General features: G+C 36.8%; 1 protein-coding gene across 1 annotated transcript in view; it reads right to left on the bottom strand.

Moving 5' to 3' along the window:
• dgkb (diacylglycerol kinase, beta) overlaps positions 1 to 11,178 on the bottom strand; it is a 63,229-nt gene extending 52,051 nt beyond the window's left edge. The window contains exons 1-5 of the mRNA XM_088013917.1: positions 11,011 to 11,178; positions 6,839 to 6,915; positions 6,511 to 6,531; positions 5,620 to 5,767; positions 2,754 to 2,891 (exon numbers count right to left, since the gene is read on the bottom strand). Coding sequence (XP_087870043.1) covers positions 2,754 to 2,891; positions 5,620 to 5,767; positions 6,511 to 6,531; positions 6,839 to 6,915; positions 11,011 to 11,080 — 454 coding nt within the window. The 5' untranslated portion in view covers positions 11,081 to 11,178. The remainder of the gene's footprint in view (positions 1 to 2,753; positions 2,892 to 5,619; positions 5,768 to 6,510; positions 6,532 to 6,838; positions 6,916 to 11,010) is intronic.
• Between the last annotated feature and the right edge of the window lie 825 nt (positions 11,179 to 12,003).

Here is a 12,003-nt window from a genome sequence, read left to right as displayed (position 1 = left end):
ATTCATTATTAAACTCGATGCTTTGCTAAGCTAGCTGTAGCGTCGCACTTTGAGCTGACGTCACGACAAATAAACGGTCGTTTACATGCAGTACCTATATGACCACCAGGGGCCGGCCGCGGACCACGAGTGATTTGGGAACCACAGTTTCAGAAAGACTGTTCTAGATCTGTGCTCAACCTCCTCAATCTTTAAAGTGAACATTTACAGACAAACTGTGGAATAAAACATAATTTTACTCTTTGATGTTTTCTAGTGGCTTCAAATAAAAATAAAATTACCTTTGTAAGCTGTTTGCATTTAAATTAAACATCGACAGTAAAGTTATATTCAACGTATGATTGCACCTTCCTGTGTCTCTTAAAAAGGGAGTAAGAAAATCTCACATATTTATTATTTTTGCAAGAAGAAGTAGCGTCTATTCTTTAAATGCTGTGACCTGGGCCTTTCTGTTACACAACCAACAAGTCCCTGTTACCATGGTAACAAAACAGCGTGAATAGGCAGATCTGTCAGAGACGTTTATTTTAGAGAAGGTGTTGCTGTTACTCAGGTGCAGGTCCTGTCAGATTGATAAAGATGTGTTTATCTGATGTGTGATGGCTGCAGAAAGACCCAAGGCTGCACATCATGTGAGCCTAAAACCGACAAGCAAGAAAGATGTGTGTGTGTTAACACACTGCCAAGGAACAAAATCAACAGGGATGTTAGAAATGCAATAGTAAGAAACAATTATTCACGTGTAGAAAACATTAAAGTCAAGTGAAAACTTTTCTCTGAGATCAAACTCTTCAAAGAAGCTACCAAAAAACCCCAAAGCTCCATTTCACTCTGCATACGATAGCTATTAGGTAAAATGTTAGGATTACTGATAGCAAAGTTATAAACACACTGAACACCAATGGCTGGTTTGGAAAGGTTGCCTGTTGGTGTCAATGTAAAATCTACATGTTTCTGCTTTGCATTTGCATCAAATATTTATTGCATCAGCAGGACTCTGCGTAACTGGACTGCATGCTCAGGAGACAGCTGCATAACTCAATCAGAAGACTTCCTTTGGACAGATGAAAGTAAACTAGAAAATATTTTTGAATTTACCAACGGTGCCTTATTTGGCAATAATCTTTTGCTCATTACTTTCCCCAAAAAATCTCAGAGTAAGATTACCATGTAGTGAAAGACTGTGTTCTGTTTTACATAATAATTATCTTAAGACTGAAAGGACACTTCACAATCCAACAGGACAAGCGGATACATAAAAACATATATAACATAAACTATGTAAATCAGCTTAGCAGTCATCAGCAAGCCAGCAGAGGGAGTCCTCCTCCAATGAAGTAACAAGACTATAACCTCAGGTTCAATGAGATATCGCTTGGTGTTAGTGTTCAGAAATAGTCATGAAGGAAGAGTGAATTAAATTATTTAGTAATCTCTATGCTTAACGATAGTCATTCCTCTCAATTATTCAACATGCGACTGAGAATTACAGTGAAACATCACTGAATAAAGACTCACTTCATCCCAATTAAGAAGTGTGAATTCTGTATAAATAACCTGCAGCATAAATTTATCTCAGGTAGATTTTATTAAATGGATGTAGAACCTTATTTTTTCCTGTCTTTTATCAGATGTTTATAGTTCTGAGTCTGAAACAGCTGTCTGGTTTTGGCTCACAAGGTTTGTTCTTCAGAAACAGGACCGGTTTTGTGGACACAAGGATAGATCATTGACAGATTTTTTCATTTTTGGTTGTCATTGCCGGAGTTGTTTTAATGCAGATGATCTAATCTTACTGTTTTTACTTCGTTTTTCATTGTGTTTGTACACTTCTTCAGATTTTGCTGTGTCTACTAAATGACAAAAATGTGTTTGCTTGACCTTGTTTACAGAAGGAAAAGTTGAAGTGGTCTGTTTGGGTGGTCATGTGTTGAAATAGAAAAACCACATTCCAAAGTAAGTGCTTTTCTGACGAAAACATGACTCTAGCTTAGAAGGACTGCCATTTTGTAAAACAAATCGTTATAGTTCTCATAGGAAAATCAATGTTACAAGATCAGAACCTACTAACGAATCAACAAAACCAGTATAAAACACTTTAATCAGTGTTTTTAGCAGCAGTTCAATAACACAATTAGCTAATGAGATTAGATTTAAACGTTTTTTGTTTAGCACAACCATGTTGTGTCTGAAAAGAATATATTTCTTCAAATCACAAACTATTTTAGATCATCTGTAATCATTGCAGCATAATTCAGTCCAGCTTTAACTTCAATCAGGACCTGATTTAAAGTGAGAATCATTCAGTTCAGTTTGAATCAATTCATACATTTAACATTTAAAATAGAAGCACCCATTTTCTACCAAAATGTTGCAACACGTTTAAAGTGGTCAGGGCTTCTTTAGTGCTAATTTAGCCAAACAAAAGTCATGCTAACAGGAGTAGCACTTGTAGTTAGCATGCTTTGTTAACTACAAAACCCCCTAACTAATACCTCCTAGTATTAGGTGATACCTACAGAGTATTAAGTAGCCTAAAATTCCCCCACAAATTAACTTGACAAAAACAGGGAGCATCTCTTAGCAACCACAGCTACAGGAGCAGCCCTAAAATAGAGTTTAAATCAGTCAAAATGCTTCCCTGTGAACCACTACAGCTTGAACATGTAACCTTATTTGTCACTGGTTCATGCAATGTACCTTTGCCTCTGACTTCATGATGATAACAGAATCAGACATAGGATGATACTAACACTCTAGTTTGTCCTCAGGGCGCCCGCCTTCCAGCAGCGAGAGGTAAAACACAATATCCTTCAGCTGCACCGTATCCAGAGGACCGGGCGGGGCGGGGGTCTTCAGAGGAGTCGAGTTGCTTTTGATGAGCTTAAGGCCTGCAGGGGGACACAAACGAAAGGTCAAAACATCCTCCACAATGCCTCTGTTACCCCAAATACCTGCTGGTGAGGGTGCCTATCGTCACAGAACTGATCCATGGATAGAAACAGGCTAATGTTATTCCTACCTTATTGTTTCTAATGAGATAGGAGTAAAAAATGAGGAAATTATGTAAAAAAAAAATAAATAAATAAATAAAATTCTTAAACTTTCTCAGAACCTGGAAGTTACATTATGCACTGCACAAACACAAAGTCTTACCAAGTAATTTTGGTCTACATTCTAGTGTAAATATCGTATTACACTTGAAAAAAGACAAACTAACTCAGTGGTTCCCAAACTTCTTCTCCTGGGCGCCCCCAGTGGTTTCCAAACTATTTCTGGGCCCCCCTACGGCTTACAAATAGCTGTCTGGTTGAACGATGTGTGTGAGCAAAGGGGTGGGGGCGGATACTTAGAGACTCCCTGTTATACTCAGCCCTGGCTCCAGACTAACAGAGGGGGGGAATCAACTTCGTAGCTGAATGTAGACAACAACACCAGTAGCCTACAAGCTCCTTGGTAACAAGCTTAAGGTTCTGTATTGATATTAGCTAGTCATCTTTTAACTAACTTTACCTGCATCCAACAGCTTTACTCAACTCAGTCTGTTAGTTTGAGGGAAAAACTGTGAAAAAAATTCTTTGCAAAGAAAGAACCTTCTACGTTCGTTGAAGGTTCAAGAACAGTTCTGAGAAAGTTTTTGAGATTATTCTCCAAATATCTGCAAAGCGCTCCCTATATTTTGAGAAAGTACAAGCTACATTATGTAGTTTTACAAAAACATTTCTCATTCATGGAAAAAATTACCACAAAAGAACAAATAAACCTAAATCGTTAGAGGCAGAATTTTTTTTTTTTCCAATAAGGATTTGACAAAGAATTGGGATCATTATTAATACTAGAGAACGTTTTTTAATGCAAAAGCTGAAGGGATTTTAGGTCATAACAGATGTTTGCATTTCACAGAGTCCAAGGTGAGAGAAGTTGGACAGTTAAAGAGGAGGAATAGCAGTTGTTGATGATTTTTGTAGAAATCCAAATGAAAGTGCCAAAATGTTCAAAATGTACATTTTGCATAATACGTCCCATTAAAGGCAAAAAACATCCTCAAAAGTGCAAACAAATATTTTTTGTTTATTTTTTTTAAGTCAAAGTTAATTTATTAGAACATTTCAGCAACAAGGCAGTTCAAAGTGAAACAAGTAATAAACATCACATTATGGCAATTATCAATCTAATGTACATCAAATATGCTGATCAATGTTCCACTTCCCACAAGTCAAAGAAAAACATTTTACTGTTGCTTTTGAATAGGCAAGGCAGCTACTGGATTTAACAATGTTGCTAAATATCTCAAGAGCACAACTGCTTGGTAACACTTCAGCACCGTGGCAAAGATGTCACCCAAAAAATATACCAGTCAATATGTTAATAAATGAAATGCATAATAAATTAAACTTAAAGCAATGTATGTAATAAACTAATGAAGAAAATGGCAATAAAAATCTCTGACTTTGGAAATACTAAAAAGTCAGAGTATGAAAACAATGTGTAGAAGACAATGAGTACCAGTAATAAAAACCCAACATGATTTGCTTCCTCCTAAGATTTCTTGGTTTTTTGCTTTCCCCCCCCCCCACAATTAAATGTTTTTAGATCATCAAACAAATGTTCGGACACATATAGCTTGAGTTAATGCAAAGAGCAGATTTCAAACAAATATTTCATACATTAAGGGTTAAAGCTATCCATCTTGTTTTCACCCAGATCAACCTGCCACCACCCTGTTTGATTATTGGTATGATAATTGACCGTTTTATAAAATTCTCTCTTAGTTTTATGCCAGTCTGTGACGGTCCCTCCATCGCACCATGCTGACACACAAATCATTATTTGTTCCTTCTCCAAATAATGAGAAGGAACAATCTGTCCTCAAACTGTCCAAGCGCAATTTGAGGACAAATTGCGCTTAGACAGTTTCCCCTCAAATAGTTGGACAAATAAAATCATGGATTCCTTATTCGATGTGTGTCAGTTGGACTTTGTGCTGACCGGCGCCTTTTAGTGGGGAAATCTGTGACTGAATACAGTGTGCACATTTATCTTGAAAGCTAACTGCATTATTTATGTTTATTTTATGAGTTCTTCTATGTATGTTTTGTTTTTGTGGTGTTCACTTTGTTTTTCTAGATATATGGTACTGAAAGCAGTCATTCTTTGCATTGTTTTTATTAATTACTGACATTAGATCCAGTAGTCGTCCCTGGTCTTTAACATCTAGTCTTTAGTACCCTAATTATTGCTATAATTACAATTGAGATTTCACTTCTATTTTACTCATCATAAAAATTTGCAGCTAATTCAGCCACTACAACCAGTGTGAGATGGTTATGACACTACAAAACAACCGGTACCTGCTGTAATGAGTTATGGTTCCATTTTGGTGTCTTTGGCATTATTACACAACAATGATTTAGCGTAAATGCTAAAAACAAACAGAGCCCCTGCCAAGGGAATTGGCAGCCTCTACGATTTACATTTCATGCCACCTGGCTGGTTGCTGCAGCAGAATTATAACATCTGATTACAAATATACGAGTATCTACGTAACACCAACATCTGCTGGGTTTACAACTGACTGTTTGCCTTGGGAGGGAGACGGAGGTTTCTTTCCACACTTACCAGAGACTCTGGGCTTGTCAGCAGATGAGGGACTGGGTTTGGGTCCCTTGTTGCTAAACGACATGAAGAGATGTTGACAGAACTCCTCAGGGAGTTCACTCTCCAGGAACGTCTGCATGAAGACCTTGAAACCTTCGAAGTCAATATCCTAAAGCCGAGACAGAAACAGGTGAATGGTCAGGATCCTCCCACAATCAAGTCTCAATCAATCAGTCAAGTTTATCTGTTCAGCACATTTCAGTAACAAGGAAGTTCAAGGTGCTTTTCGTCATAAAAATACAAAACTTAACAACTGAAGCATTGTATTTTTCCAAGTGCTCATTCCAATCAAAACGTTGACTAATGTTTCATTTATTATAATTCAAAAGAAACTCTAAACAGCTGCGTTTTTAGTCTAGATTTAAAGGAACTCAGTGTTTCTGCTGTTTTGCAGTTTTCTGGAAGTTTGTTCCAGATTTATAGTGCATAGAAGCTGATTGCTTCTGGTTCCACAGAGTGATGAACCTCCTTAGTATTCCCCATTGTAGAGCCAGTGGGGATTGGTCTATGACTTGGTGCTGACTGTTCACATTCCTTAAATGATTCAGATCTGAATATCTGATATTTGTTAGTTTATTTGGATCGCCAAGCCATTTCCGTAACAATGTCTACTCTTCCTGGTGTCCCGAGTCGTACAAAAGCATTTATTACATAAACAATTACACACACTTAACATAATATTAAAAACATAGCATATCAATTCATAAATGTACAATTATAATTAATAATTCCAACTAAGCTAAAATAAGAAAAGTTTGGTTTGATTTAACTTCAGACAGTGAGAAAAAACGCGTTTTGCAAAAATCTGGTTTCAATTCTACATATAAATTGAATAAAATATAAAATTGTTACCTGACTGAGGATTTCCTGCTTCTTTAACCGGAAGCATGAGGAAGAGATAAGTCAAGTTTAAATTATATTTGTATAATACATTTGTATACAGCAACCATTCACATAAACATACAGAAAGACACTTTCATTGTTTTAACTGGAGTCAAACCTGAGACACATCAGAGTTTTGACTTCATACCATCTTCGGTTTAATTGCTGTCGCTTCAGTGTTTGTTTAAAATCACTCACTTAAATAACTTACCCATGTTAGGATTTTTTTTCAGCACGTGGAGAAGAAACTACACTATAAAGGATTGGTTATGTAATGCAGTGTGAAGTCAACACACACCTCCTCTGGGTTGTATTTAGCCAACACTCCGTCTCCATGGAACTCCTGCAACACATCCTTCAGCTTCTTGGTGGAGTCTGAGGGAGAAATGTTTACAACATGTCACCATTTTCAGCTTCATTTATAGCCAAACTTACATCTGTTTTCACACTCCGCATTAGCTTTGTGTTGAGGACTTTTAGCAGATTATTTGAATTACTCCAGAAAATCTGCATTTCAGGCAGCCATTGCTGCAGATGTTTTGGTCTCTACTGAGAACTTGTGAGGAATAAAGAGAGGTTATAAGCTATATAATGGCATAAAAAGAGGTCATATATATGGATTAACAGGGCTCCATGTTGTAACATAATTTTTTATTAATCTGATGCTACGATAGAAGAAATGCCTCTTAAAGATTCATGTTGTTATAATTACAATAGCTAAGATTTCTAACTCTGCTGCCTCTTTTTTGTCTGCTGCACTAATTGTTCTGAATCTTTTCTTTAATCCAAATCCATTTCACCAACAGTGAAAAGAAATGAATGCCTCACGGTGGACTGTGTGTCATTATTACTGACCATCTTTATTAATGCACCATCGACGAAAAAACATCTAGGAGCAGAGTGATAATAAATCCACTAATTACTGGTCTGCCACATTCTCCAGGCACAACTAAATAGTAATTTACAATTAAGTCATGGTCAGGATTTAGGTTCATAAACACAAGCTATGTTCTCCAACTATAAAAGCAACCTAAATCCGTCTCTATTGAATAGCATATTGTGAATGTTCACATAAGCAATTATATTGCTGAAAGGGTAACTCTAATTGTTGTCAGACCTGGTGAGGCACACAGCTATTAAAATGTTATGAAAGTGTGCACAGCTCACTTTAATGAGGGGAAAGGGAGATGCAGAGGAGAGGAGATGGAGGATGAAATCCCTATTGTTACCAAACAGGAGGTTTTATAACCAGGAGCTGCAGAGTGCATGCAGAGCAGCCAGGAGCTTCTGGAAACATGATTATCTGAAATCTGTCAGCTGTGCATCTTTGCTCCACATGCACATCCACACAGATTAGTTCTCCTCTAACTATAGTTGCTATTTTAACTTGTACTTCTTCATTACAATTACATACAATATATTTGCACTTAAGCTGCAGAATGTAACTTTTATCACAATATTTGTTTAAATTGTCATGTCAACATGTTATGAGGCAGATTATCTGGGGGAAAAAAAGAGAGAAAAAAATCAAACTCCTCTTCTCACAGTGCTAATTAGAAACAACCAATCAGAGCCAAGAGGAGGGTCTTAGCGCTGTCAATCATCCTCTGAGTGGTGCTGCTCATCATCTCTTCCCCCTGCCCTCATTGCTCTCTGCTAGCAACTAATACACTGCAAAAATGCAAATTTTTATCACGTAATTTTGGTCTAGTTTCTAATGCAAATATCTCAGTACACTTGAAATACAACAAACTAACTTAAAAGTATCTTTTCAGCAAGATATTGAGGCTTGTTTTAACTAAATAATTCCTTAATATTGATGAAAAAGAACTTGTTCCATTAGCAGATAAATTAACCTATAAAATGGGAAAATGTCTTGTTATAAGTTAAATAATCTGCCAATTATTTACTTTAAACAAGCCTATATATCTTGCTAAAAAGTTAATGTAAGTTGGTTTTGTCTTATTTTAAGTTTGCTAAGATAAACTTAAATTAAGTTTGCTAAGACATTTGCACTAGAAACTAGACCAAAATTAATTAGTAAGATTTTATGTTTTTGACGTAGCCTGTTATGGATGCTAGAGCTAGTTAGCAAGGTCACAAATGATGGCAGATAAACAGATATTCTGTATTTTTTTAGCCATTAGCACGTTGAGCAGCGAATACATCAGTTTGATTGACAGCCCTAAGACGCTCCTCCTGGCTCTGATTGCTTGTTTCTGGTCAAGAGTTCAGGGAGAAAGTGGAGGAAATTGATCTTTTCACAGATTATCTGCTTCATAACATGGTTGCAATTTAACAAATATGTAAAAAAAGAAAAAAAAATGTTTTATAAAAGTTACATACTGCACTTTTAATTCAGAGTTAGTAAAACCAAGTGCTAGACCAATTTTTACAAACATGAATAAAAACAACTAGAAACTGGAAATGATTTTATAGTACAAAGTCTGAGTTGAGTTCCCTCGTCTGTTTACTGGTCCAGATTTGTATTCAATTCGAGAGCAAAGTTGTTATTTTCAACACAAATAGCTACAAGGCATTTATGGTGACAAACATTCATTATTCAGACTCATTGTGTGTGCTCTGAATAGTAACTAAAGATAATGGGTCAAACATCTGTGAGTTGTATTATGTACCATTGAAAGTGCATTGTAATCATTTGAAATGCAACCCTGAGGCAGCAACAAAAGATTTGTAGTCCAGTGCTGGACATTTACCCAACCTTCTTTCTGTTCGAAGAACATTGTTTTGTCTTTCTACAGAAACGTTTCAGTCAGCGCTACAATTTAAATATTTTAACAGATATTACCCTGAATGTTAAGGCTGTCAGCTAAAATAAATCACTGCACGCTCACGTAATAAAGGATACAGAGCAGATCTTGGACTGAAGCACCAAACTGGATGGCCAATCCAGAACCCCAGTGTGTGTGCAGTGACCGTTTGTCGAAATCTTTTATGGTCTGTAATAAACTATGCCAACACCCCGAAGCATAATATAAACATCCAGAGAAGGAAAACAACATTATGCGCAGCAAATTAATCTACAAATTAACCTGTCCTTTTGGAGCAAGCCATGTCAAAATCTTTACCAAACACTATGTTTTGGTGTTACCAGAGTGATGTTACTGTCAGCTTACAGATAACACTTTTGTTATAGTTACGTCCGCGCTTTGATGCAATCTGAGAAGCTTTGTTTATGCTTGTGGTGCAGCGACCTCTGTAAATGTTTTGTTTTACTATGGAGGATTAGCGAAGCAGAAATTCTGCCAACTTTCCTCTAATAAAACACTGATTGAGTTAAGCACCCATCAAACACCTTGCTTCCCTACCGAGATTTCTTTTTCAACTTTAAGCAGTTCCATTTTTGTTCATTTATGACGTTATAAGTCAGCTAGGAAGGTTGCTTTCAAGAAGAAGCTATTCTTAATCTTCTCTAATCTTAACTACTGATCATGTTTCGTGATCAAGAACCTGATATGTCAGACAGTTATGAAAAAAATACAAAGTACAACCTTGGTGTTTCAACATGATTTCATAACTAAAGCAAATCAGCAGACCACACCAGGAGAGCAGTGGTGTGTTTTAACCAAATGCTAAAATGGAAATGCAGAACCAATAACACAATGTTGTATTTCCACTTATCAGTATTTTATAAATGTTGTTATTGCTATTTAACTATTTAACTGATAGAAACTAAATTGAACTTTATAAAAAAAAAAAAAAACACGAAGAAAAATTTTTAGAAAGGGAGATGTGATGTATATTGAAAAAACAATGTAATTATTTGGTGCTGCCAGTAGGTGGCACTGTGATATATTTATATAGAGAGCAGAAAGTGACAAATAAAAAAGAGAAATGTTTGTTCAGAGGCATCCCGACTCACTAAATGTTAGTCATAAATAGCGTTTCTCTTTACACCGGAGCAGCATTAAAACCCGTACAAAACACGAGATGCTAACCAGTTTTTTCCATACCTGCTAGCCAGGCTACATGACGGTTCGGCCTTGTCTCCATGGTTACTAATGGTTACGTACCTTAATGCGATATTTGATATCTTTATAATCAAACTTACTTATAAACGTTAATTTTCTTACCTGGTAAAAAGTGTTAGCTGCAAACCCGCGGTTACACTGAGGGCTACCAGTCATTATGATTAAGCTATTGCCGCCATATCGTTCCTCATTAAAAGTTATCAAATAAAATGACAAGTTAGGTTTTCAGCTGCGGTTTGTGCAGCCGACCGCGCAGCATCCTATGTTTAAAAGTCAAATCAATAACAGCGTTGTTAGGTTAGGCTACAAGATGTCCGTTTTTTGACAGGCTTTACTTGACATCGGTCGGAGTTCTGGACGTAATCACGTCTATGGTTCTGGAGACCGTGACGTCACGTGCAATAGTTACATGTCAGAATTATATCTGTAAGACTGTCCTGAACACAGACAAATTAAGATGAGAACATAATTTACTCACATTGAGTGTATTCCTGCAGCAGGGCAAACTCTGCCGGGGTCAGTGTGACCCATTTGTCCTGACCGCTCATTGTGCTCGGTCCTTGTTCTTCAAACCTTCCCAGGACGTCACGCGTCAGACGACCAGCTCCATCACCGGCTGCAGTCACCTTCTTACCCTTCTGCTTTGCTTCCTTTGAAGAAAAGGTCAGAGAAAATGGCAGAGCAGGTCAGATGCAGCATCTCTTTGGCTTTGTTCAGCCCACAGAGAATCTCATTGTCTCTGTTTGAAGGCAGCAACAGTTGGAGGCTCACTCATTTTAAAGGAGCATACTTTCTACATTTTTCCTGCAATTCATTTCCTTTTGCAGCATCCATTTCTGCCAGATTTTACTAATATTCATCAACCTTTTCTGCCAGGAGAAAACAAAGAAGATACAACATTTTATCATAGGTTAAATTTCTTTGCCAAATTAATTAAAAATGAATGAGACAGCATTAGTGTGACAATAAATTAGATAACCTGATGTAACATCCGACCCTGCAAGTGTTTCCTGGAAGTTTCACCAGGCCCAAACTGTTAAATTTCCAGTGTATTCATCACAATATAAGCATTACATATCAGTCAATAATTGTCCATAATTATTATTATTTTTTTTATTCTTTTGGAGGGTTGCTGTAAATAACTGAGACAATACATTTTTAAGAAGTTATGAGACACTGGCAAAAACCTTAAACTGCTGCTGCGCCAGTTACTCGACAGGCTGTTGCTAGGTAACCGTAGCTGGGGAGGAGGGAACTTGAAACTGCTTCTAACACAGCAAGTTGTTGCTAGGTAACCAAAGAGTGAGTGAATGTGTTGATTCCACTAACCCAGCTTCCTTTGCCTACATTTCCCAGAATGCTGTGTGGCTCTGGATTGGAGTTCGCTACATTTTATATATATTGAATTTTAAATATTTTATCAGATGTATTAGCTATTGATTTTGATCACGTGTCTATCATGATATATATT

This window comes from Poecilia mexicana, unplaced genomic scaffold (assembly GCF_051168715.1).
Source record: "Poecilia mexicana isolate PSO_F unplaced genomic scaffold, ASM5116871v1 scaffold_16, whole genome shotgun sequence".
Lineage (NCBI taxonomy): Eukaryota > Metazoa > Chordata > Actinopteri > Cyprinodontiformes > Poeciliidae > Poecilia > Poecilia mexicana.
This window is presented reverse-complemented; position numbering and strand designations above follow the sequence as displayed.